General features: G+C 36.0%; 2 protein-coding genes across 2 annotated transcripts in view; both read left to right on the top strand.

Annotated features, from left to right (window-relative positions):
- Positions 1–10,609, top strand: part of PTPRR (protein tyrosine phosphatase receptor type R) — a 252,601-nt gene extending 241,992 nt beyond the window's left edge. The window contains exon 14 of the mRNA XM_081311808.1: positions 9,425–10,609. Within this exon, the coding sequence (XP_081167934.1) occupies positions 9,425–9,518 (94 nt within the window). The 3' untranslated portion in view covers positions 9,519–10,609. The remainder of the gene's footprint in view (positions 1–9,424) is intronic.
- Positions 10,610–11,206: 597 nt separating this feature from the next.
- The window catches only part of PTPRB (protein tyrosine phosphatase receptor type B), a 126,861-nt gene continuing 112,090 nt past the window's right edge, over positions 11,207–25,977 (top strand). Inside the window, exons 1-3 of the mRNA XM_081310312.1 lie at positions 11,207–11,347; positions 12,726–13,121; positions 24,491–24,747. Of these exons, the coding sequence (XP_081166438.1) occupies positions 11,293–11,347; positions 12,726–13,121; positions 24,491–24,747 (708 nt within the window). The 5' untranslated portion in view covers positions 11,207–11,292. The remainder of the gene's footprint in view (positions 11,348–12,725; positions 13,122–24,490; positions 24,748–25,977) is intronic.

The raw sequence follows: 25,977 nt of genomic DNA, 5'->3' as shown, positions 1-25,977 counted from the left end.
TTCTCTGGCAAGACATTATTATTATTGGCTTTAGGGAAACTTCTATTAATAGATGCCACAGTTCTCATGGCAGATTCATGAGCCTGTGATTCTCCTTTTAATAGTACTTTTGAGCATATTTTGAGCTAAAACAGGATTTCTTTTTTTCCCTAACTAATTCAAAGTCAAAGCAAGGCACCCACGAGTGTTTTATTTAGAAGAGTATTAATGGAGCATCATTGCATTCCTATGGCTCATTTTTAATTAAATGATTAAAGGGGTAATGTGGAAGTCAGAATTCAGCACTATCTGCTGGGAGAATGAGCAGGCAGCCAGAGAGCCGGAGGACTGAGGCGCCCCTGGACCAGACAACAGGAGCTTGGTGCTAAACCTGACTCTGCCCTAATTTTCTGGGAGACCACTCATCTGGTCTCTCTGTCTATAGCAAAAAGAGGTGGTGCACAACAGTGGTCCCCAGTCATTTCTGGTATTAGGATCCCTTTTAAGGACTAAAATATTTCATAAATCTCTACCTGATAGTGGTGTTTTGAAGCCCATAATGCTTGTACTTATTTTCATTCCTTGACTCACAACAGCACCCACTTATATTTAAAAGTTAATGATAACTATACTGGATATGTATGTTTATTTGGCCAACCAATAATGGCTCAGGTAAGATGTCTCCAGTAAGATGTCTTTCAGCTATTGCTTTCGTTAAAACTTTGAACCTCTGTTTCTTGGAGAACAAGAATAATAGTCATAAAATTTGCCCATGCCAACTAGGAAAATAATGCGTTAAAAAAAAATGAAATGTGACCTTGACAACATTGAGAAAACGTTCATCTTAAAGTATTATCCAAGACTAAAAGGAGTAAGTCATGAATCGAAGGTCACATAACAAATTTTGACCCTTTTTTTTTAACACTCTGAATGGAATTTCCAATTTTGACTAAACTATAGACTTGTTTGGTTCCCAAAGGCTATTATTTTCCAGAGTAGAAGATGCAAGTAGATTAAGCATAAAGTTAAGATAGAAATTAATTTTCTAATACTTTGTCAATGACCCTAAACTAATTGCTATATAAACCAGGGGAAAAAAATGCTTACCTCTGATGATTTTAGTTTAGATTACTTATTACTAATATCTGTATATGATAAGTATAATGAACTTTCTGTTGGCTAGTATGGCTGTGAAAGGGGGGTTATCTGGCTCAGTCACATTTTCCTTATTTTTGTTTTTGTTTTTTTTTTCTTTTTATTTTTTCCAGTGCTAGAGATCAAACCCAAGAGTGCTCTACACTAAGGTGTATACCCAGCCCCCTTAAAAAAAAAAAAAAAACTTTCTTTCTTGAGACAATATCTCACTAAATTGTCCAAGATGAGCTTGAACTTACAATCCTCCTGCCTTAGCCTCCTAAGTAACCAGGATTAGAGGTATACACCACTATGCCCAGCTCATATTTTCCTATCAAATAGTTACTATATATGCAAAGGCCAACAATTTCCAAAAATTAGTGACAAAAAGGCATTAATAACATTAATATCAAATGAAACTATTTTTATTACTTAGAAAGCCCTTTCATATATTGCTTTAGTCTTCTAATCTCAAATATCACTAAATTATTGTGACTATACCACCTAATTAAGAGTTCCAATTGCTATAGAGCTAAACCAAAAAATTTTTACTTTATGTAGCCCCTGCTACAAGAAAAGTATGTATAGTTTTATGTATAACAAAGTTGCATACTGTGAGATAGTAATAGAAGGTCATTTACACTTTGAGCATAAGAGAGAGGCTTGTCCCTTTAAAAAAAAATGATGACCTATAGTAATAAACTGGCTCGGGACACTCATAGACATTACAGGAAAATGACTAAGGAGCCAGACGTGAGCATCAGAAGACATCCAGGCAGGGAGGAAAGGGACATGTTCTATGGCAGCTTGACCTCAGGCAACTCTTTCCTAATGGCATTTCTTTGAATCCCATTGGCATCTCCGGGAACTGGCAGAATCTGAAAACAGAATATGGGAAGTAAAATTATAAACTTATATCTGGTTCTAAGGCTTTTTTCTTTTCTTTTACTTTTTTTTCCTCCCCCAGAAACAGGAAACAATCTGCCCAGTCCTCCTTTCTGAGAGTTAGGGGTGAAATCTGGAGTGGACTCCGCACCCCCTTACCTTGCAGGCCTAAATGGTAGCGACAACCGAAGGCCTCACTCACAGCTTCCTAGACAGAACAATGCTTCTAGTTTCAACCACATCACATCATGGTTGAAATGTTTTGATTAGTCACTTTAGTTTCATGAGTTTCTTTTCTTTTTTTCATGAACGATAGCAATCTTAAAGGAGGAGTATATATGCCATCAACATCATAGGCTAAGCTATGTCCCCAACATATTCTTTGTATCCAAATTTCTAGTTAAAATGATTTCAAATCCAGAACTTCTACTCGTTGGTATGATTTCATCAACCACGGCCTTCCAGCTTATCTGAATCTCTCTGCATTTCCACCCAAGCACAAAGATACCCTTAATTACAGAATTTCAGAGATCTCATTTGAAGATCAGGAATTCAGCATTTTGGTTTACTTAATTTAATTTTATTTTTTTACATTATTGGTTCTGAGATCATAACCAGAGGTCTTCTTTGTCAAAAAGATATCTCATATCACATTAGCCTTGCCAAACCCAATTGAGTCTTCCAACGGGTTGCCAGGACAACCTTCTTCTTCTCAGCTAGGAGTTAATTGAGTGTCAATGTGGGTCTTCAGTAGAAAATGGCTAATTTTCAAGAGGAAAAAATGGAACTCCAGATATAGACTAGAGCTGTCATTGAATTATCACTTGATCAGGACTGGCTTTTATGCCCTGCAAATATTTTATTTTTTCATATAATTTATTTTTTCACTGTATAAAAATGGAGCACAACTTTTCATTTCTCTGGTTGTACATGATGAAGGGTTGCACCATATGTGCAGTCAGTCATACGAGTACCTAGGGTAATGATGTCCATCTCATTCTATCATTTTTCCTGCCTCTATGTCCCCTCTCTTCCCCTCCCTCCCCTTTGCCAGATCAAACCTACAAATATTTTGGAACACACCTATTTGGGAGAAAATGTATGTTTGAAGTACCTGGTCAGAATGGATCACGCTTCTGTTTCAATTCTCCCTTCTTGATGAGACATCTGTGGAAAGGCCTGGGAAAACCTCTGGTGGAGGGGCTCAGACACGCCTCACAGCTGGCCCTGACTTAGGGCAACAGACTTAGCCTCACTTGACTCAGGCCCTAGCCATCAGTTTTACCCATGAGGCACATTAACATCCACACCTTTTGTTCTAAATTTACTGTACCAAACTTTACCCAAAGAATTCCAGATTTGAAAATAATAAAAAGCAAAGGAGCGTAAGGCCCATTGTTAACCCAGAAGTGAGTCACTGCTGCAGAATTTCTTCTGTCTACTGATTAGACCGGATATGGGCTGGGCGGCGTAGCAGGAAAGGCTGCTGCTCTCTGTATGTGAGTTAATAGTCACAAAAGGTCACAATTTTAACATGTTAAAAACCAAATCTCTCTCCTGGGCATCTGGAGGATTTTCTGGTTTTCCTTTCCCCCCCCCCCCAACACACTGTTGCACTAGCAAATGGAAAAAACTAAACCCCCTCCCCCACACACACTTGAGTCTACCCCCGACAGGCACGGCTACGTGCTTCCCTGCATGGAAACTGAGATGACACTGATTTTTGGGTTTGGCAAGGCTAATGTGATATGAGATATCTGACATTTCTAGAAGGGGGAGTATATTTGAATCTTTTCTTCCCTGGCCAAACATAGCATTCATATTCTGTAACCACAAAAAAGTCAGAACCACACAGCCAACATCACTTTTGCAATTCAGGGAACCACTTTTTCCACAGCATGGAAAGGGGCATAATTAACATGAACAAGTAATTTATAATCCAAACCAAATCATCTCTGCGAGTGAAAGTTGGCCCTATTAATAATCACACCAGGACAACAGAAGTGAACCATGAGGGCCCCAAGCAAACCCCTGAATGCACAATCAGCATAGTATTAACTACCACTTACAAAAAGAATCAGAAAAAGAATAGGCAGCATTTGCTTAGTAGTTAGTAAAGGACAGCCCCTCTGTAAATTATTTTGTGGATTATCTCATTGAAGCTTTGCAAAATTTGAAATCTTATTAAGTAAACATTACTTGCCAAGCCAGTGGTTTCCAAACTTTTTTGTGAACAATGGAAAAAATTTTGCAGACAAAAATCTTCCACAAAGCACCAATGTGGAAAATCAATAAAAAGTGCAACTGCCTTGTTGAAAGCTGGGATTAGCAACTAATCCTAAACACCCAACCTCCTCCTCCACCTTGGCAAAGCCCTCAAGTACCACTGTAGAGATGGGACTCCTGAGAGTGCTGCAAAAAGCCTGTGGCCAGACATTTGATAGGCTGTGAATTTCTAGTCCTCACAACTGAATGACATCTGTCATTAATGTCACTTTTTAAGTGAGAAAAGCCAGGCTGGGAAGAAATAAATGACTTGTCTAAAATCATATAGCTAGCTGGGTATAGTTGTGCATGCCAACTGTAATCCCAGCCACTCAGGATGCTAAGGGAGGAGGATCACAAGTTCAGGGATAGCCTGGGCAACTTCACGAGATCCTGTCTCAAAAAAAAGAAAAGGTGGGGATAAATTCAGTGATAAAGTGCCGTTGGGTTCAATCCCCAGGATAGATAGATAGATAGATAGATAGATAGATAGATAGATAGATAGATAAAATCATACAACTAGTAGATTAAAAACAAGAATTTATATCTGAATCTGCTGGACTCCAAGGCCACTGCTTATCACTGCCTCCACTGTGGCCATCTTCTAGGCTGACGAATATTTAGAAGCATATTTGGATCTTTCCATCTAGACTTGACCTGGGAAATTTTGTGTCTTCTGCCAGGCTGTTCTTAGCTCTCCAAGGCCTTCAGAGACCTCACCCCCAGAGCTTCCTAACCAGACCTGTTTGATCAGAGAGTACCAAAGAGTAATAATAATATTAGAGAATATATTACTAGAGTATAGAGTATAGAGTATATAGAGTATATATTATATAGAGTGTATATCATATTACTCTATATAGAATATATAGAGTATATACTATTAGAGTATATTAGAGTATATATTAGAGCATATTTATGAGCATGACTCTGTGCTAAACAATTTCAGATGGATTGCCCCTTTATTTCTCACAGTGCTAAGAGGTAGTACTATTATTTGAATAGATCATTGTTTTGCAAATGGGAGAACTGAGCACTGCAGCTTGGAAGTGATGGAGTAGCTTTTGTCTTGAGGACAGTTTATGTTGTCCTTTACCTCTTAACACACTTTGGTGCCTTGGCATTACAAACCCTTTCAAACCCATAACCACTCCCAGCTAACTAGGGTTTCCATGTCATTTTTATTTGACCTTACTTTTTTTGACTAATGCCTGCTCAATGATAGGTATTGTAGTGTACTGCATTTTACTTTCCAGGAAAACAGATTTGTACCTAAACAGGATACTTCAAGAAAGGACAATGCTTTAATATAATGTGTTGGGCATTCTGTCCGATGACAGTCTGGCTGTTTGGGGCTTCATAAACTACTCCACTGAAACCACCAAGGAAATCATTTAAAATCTTAACCTTGGTGGAGTTTAAATGATAATGAAGGCCTCCAATCAATGCATCCTGGGATACTCTTTTGCTTTATTTTATTCCAGAGTTTATCTGTTCTCATGTTACATTAAAATAGCATAGCCTGGAAAACCTACTTGACAAGTAGCCTACTTGACCTAGGACTAGTAAATGCTTCTTATTGTTGCAAATATGAAAAGATTATGCATTATTCTTACCCTTAAAGGATCTACAACTTAGTAGGAAACAATTTCAGATTGGGATGAGACAGTACATAACATGATACCAAATTGCTTATAATAAAGACCATACGTTGACCCTCTCTTTTTCTATTATGGTATAAATGACTTAGATAAGATGTAAGGCATCCTTGTCAAATGTCTGGAAGATGCAATTTTAGAAGTGAGAAATAAAAGACTAATATATGGAAGGACAGAAATAATGATTCAGTACACGAGAACATCATGCTCAGAACAAGAACTAACAAGTTGAAATTAGCACGGACAAATAGAAAGCCCTGCATTTAGTTTTGAAAATTCAATAGTGCAAGTACAGGATGGGAGAGAGATGTAATTTTCACATTCAAAAAAACCCTGCTGACTTTTTAATTAACTTAAACTTTCATTCAATATCTGGCTCTGTGGATCTTGTCTCACCTGATGCACCTGCAAATGCAAACTCATGGGTCTATAATGTGTTTCTCAAGGGAGTGAATATGCCGGCCGACTAGGTATTATCAGGAGAAGAGACAACATTCTAAGAAGGTTATATTTGGTAAAATAACCTATAGAAGAAGGAGACTAGATTGGTGAGTGACAGGGAAACCAGGCTGTACAGAAATATTGAGTAACCACAGGATGTTTAGTCTAGAGAAGAAAAGATTATGGGACTTTGATGGTTGTTTTCCAGCATTTAGAGAGCTATTGTGTGACTACAAGGGGAACCTTAAGACATTTCTGGGTTATTTCAGTTGGACCAATGGGGTGAAAGTTAGAGAGGGACGGGATATTTTGATATCTTCAAGAGCATTTCTGCCAGTCTCAGAACGTTTCAGTGGAAACTGGCTGACCATCTGTCATATTAACTGTTTCCTTTTGGGAAAGCTAGATTTTGTCAATAATGGAATGAATGCCAATTCCTTCATTTTTATTTTCCAAATGAAGTTGGTAGAGCTTCTCATACACCTTCCTGAAGCCTTCAGATCTGCAAGAATTTTGCTTACCTACAACTAATGAGTGTTTTCCCATCTCTCCCACCTTCACTGGCTAAAATAACTTTGACTTAGTTAATAGAATGTCATAGAAAATCTAAAATACACTGCTGACCCATTTAGGGTAAAATGGTTATTGAGACCTACCCTGTGTGTCTGTTCATCCACCAGTGGGACACGAAGATACTGGTGTTGACTAGAATATACAAGAAAGGGAAAACCGTGCCTCAAAGGGAGGTGAATGGTAAAAGAATGTTCACAGACCAGAATCTAAGAGATGGAGCACATACAAGGTCCATTCAAGGCGGGAGTAGTGGATCCCTGAGCCTTGCAAATGCCAGAGGAAGGGAGGGGCCCCCAGCTCCCTGGAGCTGATCTAATATTTACTGTGGTTGTGTCTCCCAAGTTTCACAGTCCAGTCCAACATCTTCCGGACACCTGCTGTTTTTAGGTGTGCCCAGATGTCATCATAAAGCTAACAAAAGAAAGAGCACATCCTCAGCTGGCCATTTCTGTTGTCAACTTCTGACTAAGGAACACTTGGTCAACAAGATGTGGTTCTAGGGCCTGGGGCTATATGTAGCTCAGTGGTAGAGCGATTGCACGTGTGAGGCACTGGGTTCGATCCTCAGCACCATATAAAAATACATAAATAAAGATATTGTGTCCATCTACAAATTTTAAAAAATGTAGTTCTAGGGAAAGTGACAGAAGAAATAGGTCTGCCAATAAGCTGCTGTCACTCAATACTATAAATTTATTTCTTCATTTCTTGCCAAATACATCATGTTGGCATCATGTTGAACCTGGGTGAAGAATCGGTCTTTAGTTTAGAAGAGTAAAGTCTTACCGATTTGATATTTACAGAGGCTGACAAGTAAACATAAATCCAAGACCAGTTTTAGTCATTACTATTAACCCGAGGTCAGGTTACAATGAGGTAATGTATCTAGTTTTTAAGTTGAAGTGCTCAAACGATCTGAAAATTATTTTGAATGATACTGACAGCCACTGAGGAAAAACTGTCTAAAACATAGAATTAAACTAAAATATAAAATTAGTTGTATGCCTGCAGAGTTACGGAGACTTTGCAGGACTTTAAATAGTTACAAACAATAATGCTGCTATTCACTGGGCAGGAAAAATATGTCAGCTTTATATCAGTGATTACTCTGTCAAGCTAAAAGGCCATCATTATAAGGAGAAAGTGTGGTGTAAATATTGTATAAAGAAGCAGGATGAAGTCAACTGACTTCCACTAATTCAGCAATGAAGGGAATGCTGAGCAGCTAGTGATAAGTATGGTCACACCAAAGGAAAAAGCAAGAGCCAGTCCCCCTTTTCCAGTTCATCTAAGGACCTGCCACTATTGTGCTTAGGTGCCCAGCACACCCAAAGGTTTCTTTCTAGCATACTCAAATAAGCCATTCTGCAGTAGTCTTTCCTTTTACTTGTAGAAAAAGCAGCATTTCACAGCTGAGTTGTTTGGGTACCCTATTTCAATCAGTTTCAATCTATTTTAACAAAAGATGAATGATAAGGTCCCCATGAATAACACTCTAGCTATAACTTACTGTTACTTTCCTGCTTTAACAGAGGAGGAAACTGGGCTGCAAAAGGATTTAAGGAATTTGTGCAAACTCACACAGCTAAGAATTGGCAGAGGATGGATTTGAACTCAGCTTGGCTGGTTCCAAAGTCCAAGTATTTAACTATAAAACTATATCACCTCCTCAGTAATGGTACTTAGATAAAATTTAAAATGAATCACATGCCTAATATACAAGACACTGTATTAAGCCCTTTATATATACAGTCATATATGCTTAATGATGGGGATGCATTCTAAGAAATGTGTTATTAGGTGATGTTGTTGTGCAAACAACATAGAGTGTACTTACCCAATCCTGGATGACATAGCTTCTTGCACACCTGGACTACATGATTCCTGGACTACATGACATTTATATATTTATTTGCACATAACATATAAATATGTAAAAATATTTCTGTATATCACATATAAAATATAAATTTATAAAATATAAATATATAAATAAATATAATAGATTATTGCTCCTGGGGTCATGATGATCAAAACATGAAATTAAATCAAGCACTAGAGAAAATTATGTAATCAAAAGATGCAGTAAACATGAGATGTGTGAATCTCCTGCTGGCATCACATGGCATAAGGTTTCATAGTTAAGTTTTTTATATAAGCAGAAGGAGTACATGCTAAAATAATAATAAAAAGTATAGTACAGTAAATACATGAAAACAATAATGTCATTTATTATCATTAAGTATTACACAAACACAGGGGTAATGCATCACGCTACAAGGTGATTGTGCAGTGCATGACTGTATCAACATGGGAATCCCACAAATTAGGACATTTGGACACAGGTAGAAGGGATAATAAAAGAATCATTAGATGGAACTATTCTGTGTGTCTTTGGCATAACGTCCTAGCTTGAATATAGTCTCTGGGTTACAAGATTGCAGGAGGTTAACAAAATGAATTTTTTTTTTGTCATTTCTTCTTTGCAGGGGTGGAATGGTACAAACCAGTGAGCAGTATGAATTTTTACATCATGCTCTCTGCCTGTACGAGAGCAGACTTTCAGCAGAAACTGTCCAGTGATTCGTGGGAGACTCACCTGATCATCAATCTCTGGGGTGATTAATCAAATCACCCACTTGAGGCTTCTCTAAGAAGCTTCCTGCAATGGAAGGAAAGCTGCTCTGAAGCCAACCTGTGGCATGGATCATGGAAGACTTGGCAACGTGTTCAAGATTGCCAGCCCCTTGTGTACATGAATGCATTTGTAAGCACCCCCCAAATTATTCTAAAGGCCCTATGCTGATGGAGGTATGATACATTTCTCACACAGTCTAAGGTGGATTTTGTTTTGTCTGTGTTGTCTATCTGACACACAGAACATGTGTATGTAATATTCAGTGGTATCTGTCATCAAGGGATGACTAGAAGAGCTGCTAAAGAAATCATTATTGTGTGTTTGATATGCTTTAATGTTTGCAGAGTCTGTCTTGTGAATGGACTGTCAGCTGTTCAACTGTTCCTGTTTTAAGTGCTATTACCTATCTCAGTTACTGGAATCTTGCTGCTAAAGTTGCAAGTGATTGATAATGGATTTTTAACAAATAAGTTTTTGTTTTTGAAAAAAAAAATCAAAAGCAGTTAATTTTTTATATGGAAATGTGTCTTGATAATATTATCTATTAAATGTGTATTTATAGTACCTCCCGTCAATTACAGAGCACAATGATTGTCATTGGGTATATATGTACTTATTCTATTTCCCATTAGGCATAGAGGTGTGTCCTGCTCCAGAATTCTATCCACTATATTTCTACATTGTGAATTGTTTTACTTCAAAAGGGAAAAACAAATTTGTAGCAACTAAAAAGCATCCGAATTTAATCCTTGTCTCTCTTTTACTAAGAAGGGAGTTTTGAATATGCTGTCTACCTGGAATCTCTCCTAATTAAAGGCAGATACCTTTGGGGATGTTGTAGCCACTCCCAATTCCAGAGGTTCTTCAAAAGGATGCTGCCATGTATGTCCTTACATTTCTGAAAGGTTTTAATCCTCAAGAGACAAATAAAATTAAAATAACTACACTCAGCAAACACCTAGATGTTCCACTCAAAAATGAATTTTTAATGCAGCGATGTTGACTTTGTTTCATACTGCCAATAAACTACTCTTAATACTAAATATTGAGTAAAGTGTATTCTTTTTATCTTATTTTTTCTCTACTGGGAGAAAGGCCATTATCTGGTAGGGGAAGCCTGAAGTAGATAATGTGATGAGTTTAAATTTAGTCTCTGTGGAGATGACTCTCTTGAAATGGAATATTGTCATCACTTGAGAGATAATGATCCAGAAGTGCCATCATTATGTGGTTTTCCTCATCGACTCCCAGCATATCATTATACAAACAGTACATGTTTATGTCTTTATATTACTTGTCATGGACCCTCGTAAATTACATGGTTTCTGTATATTCAGCAGAATCGCATCACCTGAAAAGATGTAATGTTGCAGAAGCACTCAATTACCTACAATCACAATTCCTTTTCTTCCCTCTTGAGGTTAAGAAGTAGTCCTGTGCCAAAAGGAAGGTAGGTGAAGACTTAAGGAGGTTTATTCTGCTCCTGGAGGCTAGATCTACATTTAAAAAAGAGAGAGGTAATCATAATCCCTCCTTTCTAAGGAAACAGACAAAAGGACACTGGTGTAAAACTTCCCCAAACAATTCAATTGGAGGAAGTGCTCGTCACTGACTTTTCCCCTCACCATGAAGGCACGTTTCCTTCCTAGTCTTTGCTTCTCTTATCTGGGAGAATTTTTTTCCCCCCCAAGCGAAGCATGAAGAGTTGTTAAGTGGAAAATGGAGGCTGAATTTTACATGGCGATTCTTACCAGCCTGATCTTCGGGAGCTCGGGTGAGTGGGTCTGCCTCAGTATCCTGAGGCATTTCTCCCAGATCTAACAGAGGAGTCCCCGTGGCCTTTGAAAAGTGGCTAATAAGGCAGAAATGAAACCAGGTCTCCAGGAGAGTGGAGCCAAAGACAGCGAGGAGGGAACTGTGCCCACCCTGCTGAGAATTCTCCCACAAAGAACATAAACGTCTCCTTAGGTCCTCCAGATGCTCTGGGCAGCTCAGCCCCTCGAAGGGCATCTTGACAGGGGAGAGAACAGCACCCTGAGGAGATGTCTTTACTATTATGTAACAGGCTGTAGCACCCCTATGCCCTTTTCCAATCAGGTTAAAGTTCTGATTTTTTTTTCATATTAAAGGAAGAAACTATGAAGGAATATGATTGAAGGGGGTGAGGAGATGTATTTTATCTAGAAGTTGTCATTTGGAAGGGCTGAATATTTTCATGGGAGAAGTGGGCAATTTAAGTAAAAACTCATTAAAAACACTTCTGAGCCTGAATAGCTTACTTTTTAATGTGAATGTTTAACAAGTGGGTATTTAATTTTCTTACATCAAGAAATGCTAAGGGTTTTTTGTTGTTGTTGTTGTTGTTGTTGTTCTTAAACCTGTTAGTATATAAGGAAAATTTGTAGGCATTATCACAAAATAGTAGCTTCTCTCCAGGAGTAATGGAAACTCAGTTTGTGATAATTGATGCTTTCATTGGTTGCTATCAGCTAGGAGATTGTCCTTGGAGGGATGGAAAATATTGTTTTATATTTATCTTTTGGTAAATATGTGCAATTTTTAAAATTTTTATGCAAACTAAGCAATTTGTGTACAAATACTTATTACAATGTGAGTTCAAGGATTGAAAAAGTGATTTATTTTTTTAGAGTGAAAGAGGTGATATGGAGTTAACTGATTTAAAAAGGGAACTGAGCTTTACATAACCGTAGCATATTTAACTAATTGGGCTCTCATCATGAGACACCACTTTCTTTGGATGGGTCCTTCCTTATCCAAAGAAAAACAGTATTCTCTGGATGGTTTTGTTTCTTTTCCAAGTTTCCTTTCATTTTTGTTATAAGGTATATGTGTTTTCTCCCTCACACCATGTGAAAGCTTCAAAAGAGGAGAGAGGTGGTTGCTAAGTGTAACGTTTTGACATTTTTGATCATCAGACTTTTAACTTTTAGTTGAATTAATTTATGTATTTATTAGCCTTGGGATTTTAAATCACATATGCTGACCCTAGGAATATTCACTTGAAATGGTAGAAATAGCAAAATATAAATAAACCTAGTATTTTTACATTTGTAGGTAGGTGGGGGTTTTTTTATTTTTAAACAGGTCTTATAACTTGCTATACAGCACTTTATAAGCTTTTCATCTTCCAGAGGGGTTTCAGATTGTCCATGTCCAGAAACATCAGTGCCTTTTCGTAAATCAGAGAGTGATCGTGGGAGCCTGCAATGGTACCAGCCAGAACCAGCAGTGGCTGTGGGCTGAGGATGGAAACCTCCTCCATGTTGGATCTGCACTGTGCCTGGGCATCTCCAACTCCTCCGGGGGCCCTTCCCGTGCAGCTGTCCTCACCCCCTGCTCCCAGGCACCCCGATGGACCTGCTACGAGCAAGAAGGGTTCCTGGAGGTCGAAAATACCTCCTTCTTTCTCAAGAAACAAGGCCCCAAAGTAGTGGTCAAGAAAGGCAGGAAATACCTCCATAGCTGGATGAAAATAATCATCAACAAGGAGGGGAAAGTGGTCAATGAAAGCCTCTGCTTAAAAGAAGGTGAGCAATTCCTTTCAGAATCAATTCTGAAAGTCCTCCTACTCAATATCTTGTTTTAACACCTCCATGGGAGATCTACATGCCCAATATATTTCCTATGGAAGATTAATAAGCTACTGTGGATTGTGTGATATCCAATAATAGAAAACATCATCCTCATCATTAACCCCACTGAACTCTATCCCTTGTTCTTCCTTTCTTTTCTTGCTTATTTTACTATTCCAACAAACATTTCTTGAGCCTCTCCTTTGTAATGACTCTATGATTATGTGCTATTTCATATAGGATTATAGATGTAGGCATATACATAGCATATTTGTGTAATGACTATAGTCAATGATTAGGAAATTATTAGGTTTTGCTGACACAGACACTTCTGTCCTCTGATAAGAAGGATGACATCATCCAGGTGTGCTTGATAAAATTGGCAAGGAAATAAATTGTGTTTTTGCAAAATTTTTGTGCTAATGTTTAAGGGTAGCTTTCTTTTGGAGGTAACATACTTTTTTGAAACGATAAAAACCCAAGTGTGATTTTCACAGGTTTTTCTAATTTGTTGACCAAATAATGGACCCAGTTGATGGACACATGTAAAGAAAGACTTGTATGCACATGCACAAACTTCTGGTGCAGTACATAGTTCAATCCTGAGCCAGGAGTTTTTGTTTGTGGAATATACATGCAGCTTCATTCATTCTCTCTTTAATCATTTTATTGTGAATTTACTCCTCTATTAGAGGTTTGCTTCAGGAAGTCATGAAAGATAAAACTAATAGAATCCCAATAAATTAGGCACAAAAGAGCCTTATAAATCACTAGAGAAACTATCTAAAAATGAGGCCTCTCACCAAGGAGATTGAAATTTGTCAAGGTTAAGTGAATTATTCTAGATTAATTAGTAAAAGGGCTATGACTAGAACCTGAATTTCTTTTTTTATGAGTCCTGATCAGTTATACATGACAGTAGAAAGCTCTTTGATTCATTGTACACAAATGGAGTGGAATTTTTCACTTCTCTGGGTGTACATGAAGTAGAGTCACACCATTTGTGCAAAATATATGCTTCATGGGATTTGTGCATCATCCTTGTGCAGGGGCCATGCTACTCTTCTCTGTATTGTTCGTTCCAATTTTTGTATATGTGCTGCCAAAGCGAGCACTGGAAACTGAATTTCTTGACTCCTTGTCCACTCTACGTTCCCTTATATCAGTGGTTCCAAAATGCTTGACAAGACACATTTGCCCAACTGGTTGCATGACAAACCCCAGTGGAAGGAAAGGGAGGATTTATTAAAAATACAAATTACTGGGCTGGGGTTGTAGCTTAGTGGTAGAGGGCTTACTAGAATGTGTGAGGCACTGGGTTCGAATCCCAGCACTGCATATAAATAAATAAATAGATAGTTAGATAAGTAAAGGTCCATTGAGAACTAAAAAATTAAAAATTAAAAAATTACAGATTACTAGTATTCCTTTCCATTATTTCTTCCTCTACAACCACCTCGAAGATTCTGTATCAGGAAATCTGGATTTATACAACATCTTTTAAAAAGATCCCCAGGTAGTATGGGTCCACAATCCTACTTGAGGATCCCCATCTATTGTACCCTTAAATCTTTTACCTAGCTGCTCAGTTTTGAAGCTGATGTGTGTTTTTCTACCATGCCAGTCTTTGGACACTTTCCTATCACTCATTCATTTCATAAATTAAACAAGCATTACAGTTGAATGCAGTGGACTCCTCTACAATGGCAGTTGAGAGTTAAGAGTTCCAGTTCCTATATCATTTCTGGCTATGCAAAGAAGATAAAAAAATATAAAAGTCAATCTGAAAATTTAACTTTATCAAAGAATATATAGAATATAACCCAGATTCATACAATTTCTTTCCTGTTGTTCATTTATCGAAGACTGTCCCAAACAACACAGAATCATTGAAAATGTTCAAGTTGTACTGCTAACACAGGAAGTGAGATTCATCCCTAACTCTTAATCAATCCTTAGCAGAAGGTTCATTATTTGGAAGCTTAATAAAGGAGATATTGATCCAGTGGAAAGTTATTCAAGACAAAAGAATCCATGGACAAATTCTCTTCTTTGACCCTCATACAAAATATGTCTTCATAAGTGAAGTGCATATAATAAACCATTTGCACTACCTACTGTACACACCGTGTCCACAACATGACTAGAAATATGTGTTGAAAGAACAACAGATTTATAGAAAAATAAAAAATTTAAATTTGCATGATGGCAGTATAAAAAATATTATATTTGAATACACATAAGTAGAATATATATGCTTTAACACAATTATAAGCTAACAGACACACTTTTCTGCTCTACCTTAAACTTGGCATTGATAGCAGATTAAGAATGGTATTTGGCATAGCATAAAATATTATATTTCCATAGTATGAAAGTTTACCAATTTGCTCGAGAAAACAATGTGAAAGATTAACCAAAACACACTTATATGTTTGCAATGAATATTCCAAATATCTATTTTTTAAGTTGATAACTAAATACTGCAATCTAAGGCAGCATAAATATGCATCCATAGGATTTGAATTATTTTATACATTCTTCAATAAAAGAAAGTATACTAAAAATCTGAATCATATGTTTATATTTGTTTCACAAAGAACACATTCATGGTTTCATTCAAGCATCCAAGTAATATTTATCAAACAATTGCTATATGCCAGAGCTTGTGCTAGTAACTGAGAACCCTACACCATTGATTCTCAACCCAAGTTTCATATTAGAATTACAATGATAGGGGCTGAGGCTGGGGCTGGGTAGCGCACTTGCCTAGCATATGTGAGGCACTGGGTTCAATTCTCAATACCATCTACAAATAAAAAAAAAAAAAAGTAAAGGTCTATCAACAACTAAAAAATAAAAATTTAAATAAAAAAAGAAATACAATGATAGCTTTTAAGTAATACTAATACCTAGTCTACCTCCTATAGGCCAATTAAATCAGGCATTATATTTTTTTTCAAAAGTTTTTTAGGTGATTCCAATGTGCGACCACGTTTCAAAATCATTAATTGTATCTTACTCCTTAGAGTAATGGGGAGGTCAGATAAGTAAATATGCAATTACAATAAAGTGCAAAAAGAAGAAAGAACCCCTGTTTTCAATGTCTATCCATATCACTATGTCACATTAAGCATCCATTCTTCATGATGCCCCTCCTAACCCCAGTGCTAAGGATTGAACCCTGAGCCTTTGTATGAGCTAGGCAAGTGCTCTGCCTCTCCCCACCCCTAAGCACTTATTCCTTTTTAAAAAAAAAAAATTTCAACTATAGGTCAGTGGTAGAATGCTTGCCTAGCTGGCATAAAGCCTTGGGGTTTGATCCCCAGCACACACACACACACAATTTATATTATATATATATATATATAATTATCCTTGATTTATATATCTATATCTATATAGATATAGATATAAAAATCAAGGATAATTTACAGTTGCATATGTTTTAAAAGTCTTTTGAGGGTCCACTATGTTTTCTTATAATTCACCTATCTCCATTCTCATAAGTAAGAGTGTGTTACTTTCCTTCTTCTCCTTTACTCAGCCCTCTATAACAAGTTGAATTGAACAGACTTCAAAAATAGGTTAAAATTCAATTAAAAAGGTACTCTTGTTTTTTTTTCAGATGAGCACTTATACTAGAATAGATATTTCAAATAATCTTAACTTACTCTAGTGATTTTCTATTTGTTTTTCTGTGCTGGGGTTGGAATCCAGACCTTGTGTGTATGAGGCCAGCCTCTACCACAGGGCTACACGAGCTGAGCAGTTGTTTTTGCTATAAGAATGTAAAATGGGTTTGGGATTTTTTTAAATTTTTTTACGTAGCTCATATTTCTTTAAAATAGCATATTAATAGAACAAATAAAGCAACAGAATAACATTTAATAGGACCTAATGAATAAGAATTTAATAAAATAGAATATGTGGGTTGAATGGAACCAGGGATACCTGTACGTGACAGAGACCAATTTAAAGAAAAGATGGGATTGAGATATTTACCATTTCCTCTGAAATTCAAGTACCCTTAAGGAATACCCTGCATATTTTGGACGAAGAAAGACTGTTCTGGCAGACACACTCTTAAAAAAACAAAGCAGTATGGTTCAATCAATTTTTATAAAAATCAGAGCCCTAAAATTCTCATTCTGAGTAGTAAGAATGATAATAAAAGAATTGTCTCCAAGATGCCAACTAATCTAGCTACAAATTGAGAAATATCATTCCTCCCATATATTCTTTTTCAATCAGACACCAATATTCAGATATTTAGAAACATTCATGCTATCAGTTCACAGAAGATAGTCATCAATAATTCAATAAGATCTATTTGATAGCACTAAATTTTCATATAACCACACAGTTGACCTTTTTTTTTGTTGTTGTTGTTAAGGAGCACTCTTTCTTCCAGAATGAAAATGCACTCTGAGGTCTAAATCTCTAACTGTGAACTCTTAAAATATAATATCATAAAGGGAAGACATCCTGCTTAGCTTAACCTTAATAAGTTAAAAAGAATATTATACTGGCCTACATTTTAGGACGTACTTGTACATTAGTGTATTCTAGGAAAGTTCACTTGAAATTTGATTTTAAAAAAATCATTTCCCCATCACCTAGTCTCTTATATAACATAAGAGATACAGGGGGAAAAACTGAAAAAGTAAATTGCAATGCTATAAGCCTATTGAAAACAGAGATCATACACTAAATCTTTATGAAGTAGTCCCCCACCTTATTATTCATGGGTAATATATTCCAAGACCCCCAGTTGATGCCTCAAACTATAGATCATATCAAACCCTATATATACCACTTTTTTCTTATACATACATACAAATGATAGTTTAATTTATAAACTAGGCACAATGAAAGATTAACAATAATAACTAATAATAAATTAGAAAAATTACAACAATACACTGTACTAAAACTTATGTGAATATGGTCTCTCCCTCTCTCTTAATACCTTATTGTACTTTCATTGCTTCACTTAAAGAAAGCACTTTACAGCCTCTCTTTGGTATACCCAAATTCTGTTCATACTATTGTTGCAGCTCAGGGCCATTATTTGATAAAAATAAGGGTTACTTGAACACAAGCACTGCGATACCACAACCATTTATCTAATAACAAAGATGGCTACTATATTACTAATGGGCAGGTAGCATATACAATGTGGATATCCTAGATAAATAAACAATTCAAGTTCTGGGTGGGATGAAGTGGTAAACCTTGAAATTTCATCACACTACTCATAATGGTGCACAATTTAAAACTTACAAATTAGGAATTTCCCATTTAATATTTTCAGACTGTAGTAACTTGAGGAAAGTGAAACCATTAATAATGGATGACTTTAAAGCTAGTCTTGTCATTCATGCTCAACAAATCCTGATTCAACGAAGGAATGTTTCAACTTCTGGAAAGTGTTGAGTGGGGGAAACAATAAAGAAATAATAAAGGTTTAAGGAGGAATGCTACATTGAAATCATGACTATTGCCTTTGTCTTCTATCCAATCCACATAGGAGTTTTAAACTCACAGAGCCATCAAAACTTACAGTTGTATCTATTCCAGCAAGGAGTAGGATGGCCTCATAAGATTACTGAAGTTTTATAGATCTACCTTATGAGGAAAACAAGTCATCATTTGACCTCCATATCTATATGGGAAACAGGGAGATTTACTTTAAGAAACTTACTAGTTTGCAAGTAGATCTAAGCAAATAATCTTTAACATGGGAAACTAAAACTTTCTAAACTTAAAACTGTCTTCAACAACACCAGCACAAATTCTGTAGCAGTTAGAGTATATGGATGTAGTTCTAGAACTTCCAGGTAAAGGGTGCAAAATTCTACGCACGGTTTATATACATTTTCCAAGGGATGCCAAGTATCCTTACATTTTTAAAAATCTGGATGGATTTCTGAAATTGTTATTTTCACTCAGTTGCTTCATATTGTACAAAGAGTAATATTGAATATAAAATGTCAGTCAACCAAACAACATTAATTTAGTACTCAGTACATATTCAGTCATTTCTCGTGTTTATCCAAAAGCAGTCAAATTTTCAACTGTCCTTGAATGACTGAGCTGAAGAAATCACTAAAAAGGATTTTGCTGATGCAGTAAGCCATATTGTTGGAAGGCTCCATATAACTAACTGCTGGTTAAAATAATTGTTCAATTGTAGTATTTTAGGTGAAAGGATAAAATGCATAAGCATTATAAAAGATAAGCAGTCATGTACACTTTGGGAGAAAAGGTTTTGGAAGAAATTATTTGTGTTAGTGCCTGGCAGAAATGTTTGTGAATAGAGAGTTTGTGGGGAATAACAAAAAAAGACAGGAAGTGACTTGTGTATATACATTTGGGCCAAGTTGGCTGTCGCAGACATTTAAGGGTTTGTTTTCTCTTTGCGTCATCAACATGGGCCTTGTAATGACCATTATTTTCAAATAATCTTTGAAAATAATATCATCTATGGTTATTTATATGATCATTGAAAAATAGTTGGCACATTATCAGAATTCCCCAACCATTTTCAGCCTGAGACCTATTAATGTGGATTCTGGGCTTTGGGGGTGATTTTTGTTTGTTTGTTTTGTTTGATTTTTTTTGGCTCTGTGAGCACTTTCCACCATTTAAAAAAATATATAAAGTAATTTAATAGATTTTCATAATCTATTAAATGCATTTTTCCTGATGCATGAAAAAATTAAAACATTTTTCTTTCACTCTGAAGTTTCATCCTCCAGATGATTTACTTACTTTTAAATGCATATTAAATTTGGTATCTTCCTACAGAATAATAAGTACCAATATAGTTAAAATTTTGTATCTCCAAAATGAATTTAATTCAAGTTATTCTGTTTTCAACATGCTTTAAAGTTATTTGTATCATTTAAAGAAGAGAAGCTAACAAATCATGTATCATTTTTATTGTCATTCTATCAGAAAGTTTCATTTTTATTATAATTATTTCTGAAACACAGCACTTAATTAAACAAATACATACTTCTCTCTCTTTCTCTCTCTCTCTCTCTATACACACACACACACACACACACACACATACACTGCTCTTTTTAAAAATGTGTTCAAGCTAGGTGTGGTGGCTCACATCTGTAATTCCAGCAATTTGGGAGGCTGAGACAGGAGAATCACAAGTTCAAGACCAGCCTCAGCAACTTAGTGAGAACCTATCTCAAAATAAAAAAATAAAAAATACTGAAGATGTGACTCAGTGGTAAAATACCACTAGGTTAAATCTCCAGTAACAAAAAAAAAAAAATATATATATATATATATATATATATATATATATATATATATATATAAAATGAAATGTGTTAGAAAGATGCAGCTGTTGCAAATAATTCATAGGTGATATTACACTACACAGAGAGCTATTTGCAGTTTACGTGCTAAAACTTTTTAGATTGGAAGCAGGATGGTCCGTTTTGCCTTGAATTGTGTTCTAATTTTGTTATTTATGTGAAAACAATGTAGTAGCAGTGGTACAATAAAGCTTTAAAAATAGCTTTAACATATTGTTCCATTGTGTAAGAACTTTTCCTTGTATTTCTCAAAACTGCTCTTTCTTGAACAGTGAGACATATATACGCTTTTAAAGAATATCAGAAGAATTTACAGACACTAAAGTATCCAAAGATCTACTATCTTTAGTATAAATTCATACATCTATTTCAAGGAAGAATTCAGAAGATAGAAAAATAAACTTATTTTGATAGCTATGTATATTCCTATAACAGATTTTCTTTCCTTTCATATATTTTATACAATTATTCAATACCAAGATAAGAAGTTTTAAGAATTCCACTATGACTAAAGCCATACACTTAGAATCACCCAGGAAACTTGTTAGAAAGGCAGGGTTTGGGTCCCACATCAAATCTACTGAATCACAATTTCTAGAGGGGGTTCCAAGGCAAACAGGTACCAGAGGTGAGTCTGATTCCTACCAACATTTGCAAAAGTGTGGCTTTAAAATTCACAAAGTAAGTTAAGGCCAAGATTTATTTCTGGCTTTTTAAATAGCATAAGTAAGTTAAAAACACAGACACAAAATGAAGAGGTACTGGACCTGAGTATTTTGTAGTTTCTTTCTCTGGAAAAAAATAAAAGGAGGGGTAGTCTAAAATGGAAAATGGACATGTTTGGTTTGAGGTGTTTTAAAAATATATGGAGAAGGTTAATTAAAGACAATTACAGGAGACTGAATTTTTCCCCATAAGATAGCCAAAAGCTACACACAGTGGTAAGATAAGCTGTGTTATTTGTAGAAATTGTGAGACTGTTTTGATCATTTGTCTGATTTTGAGAGAGTCCAGTTTCACCCACTGAATTAATTATGTAAGTTAGTTAAAAACAAAGTTCTTAGGACAAAAACTTACCAACTACTCCTTAGTAAAGAAGAGTAAGCATAGGTTACCATATGAAGGAATGTAATTGCAGGCTTGGTATTTGGAACCATTTCTTTTTTGTCCTAACCCCATCATTAAATTTTTTTTAAGGACCTAAGAGCTAAAATTGTCATAGGTAGTAGTCATCTCAGAGAATTAGCATTGGCCAAAGCTCTAATCACCAAAATGCTGATCTTCATATACATAAAGCTTTATATCCCCACGATAGGTAAAGGTCTATTTAAGGGAACAATCAAGCACCTAACTCAATTAACTGCAAAATTAAGATTGCTTCTTGGAGTTTGTTGTAAAGGAACCTCACTAATAATATGCTTGAGTATGTCATGTAGAAAACACCTCAAGGATCAATCTGTCAGTCTATGTCCAGAGCAACTCATCCAGGCACAAAGACAGTGATAGTTGTACATGATTTAGAAGAAAAAAGACAGAAACTAAAATGAACATCTAGAAGTCTTTCATAGCCTAGACCTAGTAGATGTGCAACTAGAGTTAATATACCTGAATTATATATGCAATGCCCAGTTACATCTGAATTTCAGATAAGTGATCATTTTTAGTATATTTGTAATATACAATATGTCATGTAATCTTTGCAGTATTGTCTATTTGGAATATACTAAACACACTGTGTTATACTAAAGAATTATTGATTGCTTATCTGAAACTCTAATTTAACTGTGCGTCACTTATTTTTATTAGCTAAATCTGTCAACCCTCTGTACAAGGCACTCTGCATTTCAAAGGAAGCATGCTTAATAGCTATGATTATTTTATTAGCTTTTAGGAGAATTGCTTGTGTGTGTGTGTGTGTGTGTGTGTGTGTATAAATATATGTATTCTTTTTCTTTTTTATACTGAGGATTGAACCTTAGAGGGCCTTAAGTACTGAACTACATCCCCACGTTTTTTTTTTTTTTTTATTTTGAGAGAGGGTCTTACTAAGTTGCTTAGGGTCTTACTAAGTTGCTAAGGCTAGCCTTGAATTTGTAATCCTCCTGCCTCAGCCTTTCAAGTGGCTGGGATCACAAGTGAGCCTCACCATGCTGGCTATTTATATCTTATTAAATTGTAAAAGTAGCTTTGCTGTGAGAATCCTCTTTCTGTAGTCATCCTCCTATTTACATACCTTATCATATGAAATAGATTAGTCCATTGAAACTGGGATGAAAAGAAATGAGGCTTAAAGGTGATCAATAAGAGAATAGAACATTAATGAATGTTAAAGAGACAATTACTTCTTTAGGAGACCTTCACCCAGCACATAGTAGGTGCTTTATAAATATGAATGAACCAATAAAGGAATAGTAAAAACTAGAATCTTTCACCTACCAGTCTTTAATCCAAAACTATTCAGTTATGGTTATCATAATTTGATAATATTTTGTGGGTTCTTATATTCCTGAAAACTCACCATTGATGGGATCAATGGAAACATCTAAACATATCACCTTAGCCCATAATTTATAGAATTTTCCAGGACTTCATATTGTAGGATTGTGTTCTAAAGTCTTGCCATACAAAGGGCATCCAAAGACTAGTATCATTAGCATCACCTTAGAGATTGTTAGAAATGCCAATATTGCATGCATGTTAGCCTATCCCCAAAAGATGGAGAGCCCATTTTTAAATCATGGCTAGGTGAAACTATTTCAGAAAATTTTATATATTAATGTGGGAGGTTTAGCCTTGCAAAGCAAAGCTGTAAATTAATCCTACCAGCTCATATATTTTAAGTCAATTTGCCATGCTTCCAGAAGGTAGATAGCTTAGAAAATACAACAGTTCCATGATTTGGGACTCACTCTATTAGAATTAAAAACAGTTTACAACAATAGGTACCAAGTAATGGATAGTAATAAGAAGTTCTGGTGTGCTGTTTATTGTTCAGCAGGGTGACCAGAAATAACAATAATGTACAGTACATTTCAGAAAACTGGATTCTACATGGTTTCACCATAAAAAAAGATAAACGTTTGAGGAGCTAGATATGTTTAACCTGATTTAAACATTACACAGAGTTTGAAGGTATTAAAACATCTCTATTATGTGCAATTTTTATGTTTGTATGTATCAGTTAAAAAGTAAATTAAATGCTAGATGTGGTTGTGGATGCCTGTAATCCCAGCAACTTGGGAGACTGAGGCAGGGGAATTGCAAGCTTGAGGCCAGCTTAGCAAGATCCTGAGCAATTTAGCAAGATCCTGTCTCAAACAAATAAAAAAGGACTAGGAATGTAGCTCAGTGGCAAAGCACCCCTGGGTTCAATCTTCAGTACCAAAAAAAGAAATTAATTTATTAATTAAAAACAAAAAAATTACATTTAAAAATGTTTGCACTAAAAAGAAAGAAATGTTATTACTCCCCCAAGGAATCCTCAAACTTCACAATGAAATTAGGCAGGTCATTAACAGTGTTCTCAACCTGGTATCTTGTTGAACATCTCCTTTGAAAAGTTTATGAAAATTATGGCATTCACCCATAGAAGAAAGGGTACACATGTCATATAATCAGAATTTTGCATTGAGTTTTGGAGATTAGTGGACCCCCCCAGAAAACCAACCCAGCGATCCTATAGAGATGTTCATGGTAAATTTATTCTGTCTTCTACATGGACCTGGCATTTTCCCCCTATAGCACAGTTTTCACAACTCTCCCTTCATCATAAAACTGATGGAAGGTGACAGGCGATTGCTGGGACACTGTCATCCACCCAAAGGATCTTTGCTTCTTTTTTCCATACAACCCAACTTATCTACATGCCCATTACTGAAGGTGTCTTCTTTTTCTAAGTAAAATTGTTTTTATGTGAAGAATCTACATATATTTATAGATATGAGAATAATTTTTGTAACTGTCTTTTCTTTACCTCAGCTGGCCTGGGAGCAGAAGTTTCAGTAAGGAGCACTAGAAACATGGCTCCTGCCCAGATCCCCACTACTTTTAATACAGTTCCATATAGCCCGGAGCACCTTATTAGGAACACCACAGAGGCCTTTATCATCAATACTACAGAAAACCACAGCCACAACAGCAGCAAGAAACCTTACCCCAATCTGCATGCAACTGGAATTGCAGATACATCGTGGATACCATCAACTACTTGGCCCTTCTCCAGCACCACTAAAGAGGTAAAAGGTGGGGGTTGAGGTGTGGTTGTGAACAGTCTCAGAAAGCCTGTGGCCTGAAAAGACTCACTTTGCTAAAGATGCCACTACTTCAGGGGCAGACCAGGTGCTCTGTATCTTAACTGCAAATGATACACCAATGCATTTTGCATAATTAGAAAAATCTTTGATATTGAATTGAAATTTCTATATCTTTTTGAGGTGAAGATTATAAGGCCACCATGACAAAACTGTCCTACTATAGGTTGGCTACATTCTTTAAACAAAACCAGGGTTCATGATCTTCCACATGTCTTGAAACCAGGAAATCAGTAGCTGGCAGGTGTCCCTGCACACACGTCGCCATCATTTCTGCTGTAAGGGAGAAAAAGGGTCACAAAGCAAAAGCATATTCAGAAATCACTTTCATGGATTTAGGAACACAAAGATAAGCAACAGTCACCATTTCCACATCTACACTTTAGAGCATCACCTACTTATGGTCTCTCTTAGCATGTAAGGTGACAGAGGAGTGAAGTGACTGAGAGTAGTGATAGCAGCACTCATCAATTTGGCTTTGGGTCACCATTTAGGCAGTGTAATTTTAAAAGATCAGTAAAGATCAGGTATTGGAGCCATGGGTGTAGCTCAGTAGTAGAGCACATGCTTAGCATGTTCTATTCCCAGCTCTGGAAAAAAAAAAAAAGTTCAGGTTTCACGTGGCAGTGTTCAGCTGTTTTCTAGTAAGCAACTCAAATCATTCAAACAATTAAATTAAATTAAAAAGCCCAACACTATTCAAATGGCATAACATTTACTTAGTGCTCTGGTTTCTTTTGCATTGGGTAGAATCTAATAATGCATATGGTTCCCAGTTAGTGAGCACATACTTCGTTATTGATCACGAAACAACTATAGCCAGTACCTTGAACAACTCATGGGATTTTGTTTTTATTTATTTATTTTATTACCATAAATCTTCCCTGTGAACTAGTTCTCTTTGTCACTGAAGAGAAGTTAGGAAAGCCCCATTTAACTTTTTGGAAACTCTTTACATCAGCTTTGCAACCCAGCATTCAATCTTTATCCATTAACAAAAATATCCACTTCAGGAATCCAAACTCTAATTTTGACTTAAAGATTAGCTTCTACTCCATCATTTTACCCAGTTTGGACTTAAAGTAGGGAAAGGGTAACATGTCCAAAGTCTCTCACTTTCTATCTAGACTTTTACCTACCTATCCTAGTTCGGTA

The sequence above is a fragment of the Spermophilus citellus genome (assembly GCF_964194105.1).
Source record: "Spermophilus citellus genome assembly, chromosome: 10".
Lineage (NCBI taxonomy): Eukaryota > Metazoa > Chordata > Mammalia > Rodentia > Sciuridae > Spermophilus > Spermophilus citellus.
The sequence above is the reverse complement of the archived record's forward strand: the minus strand, read 5'-3'. Positions and strand labels throughout refer to the sequence as shown.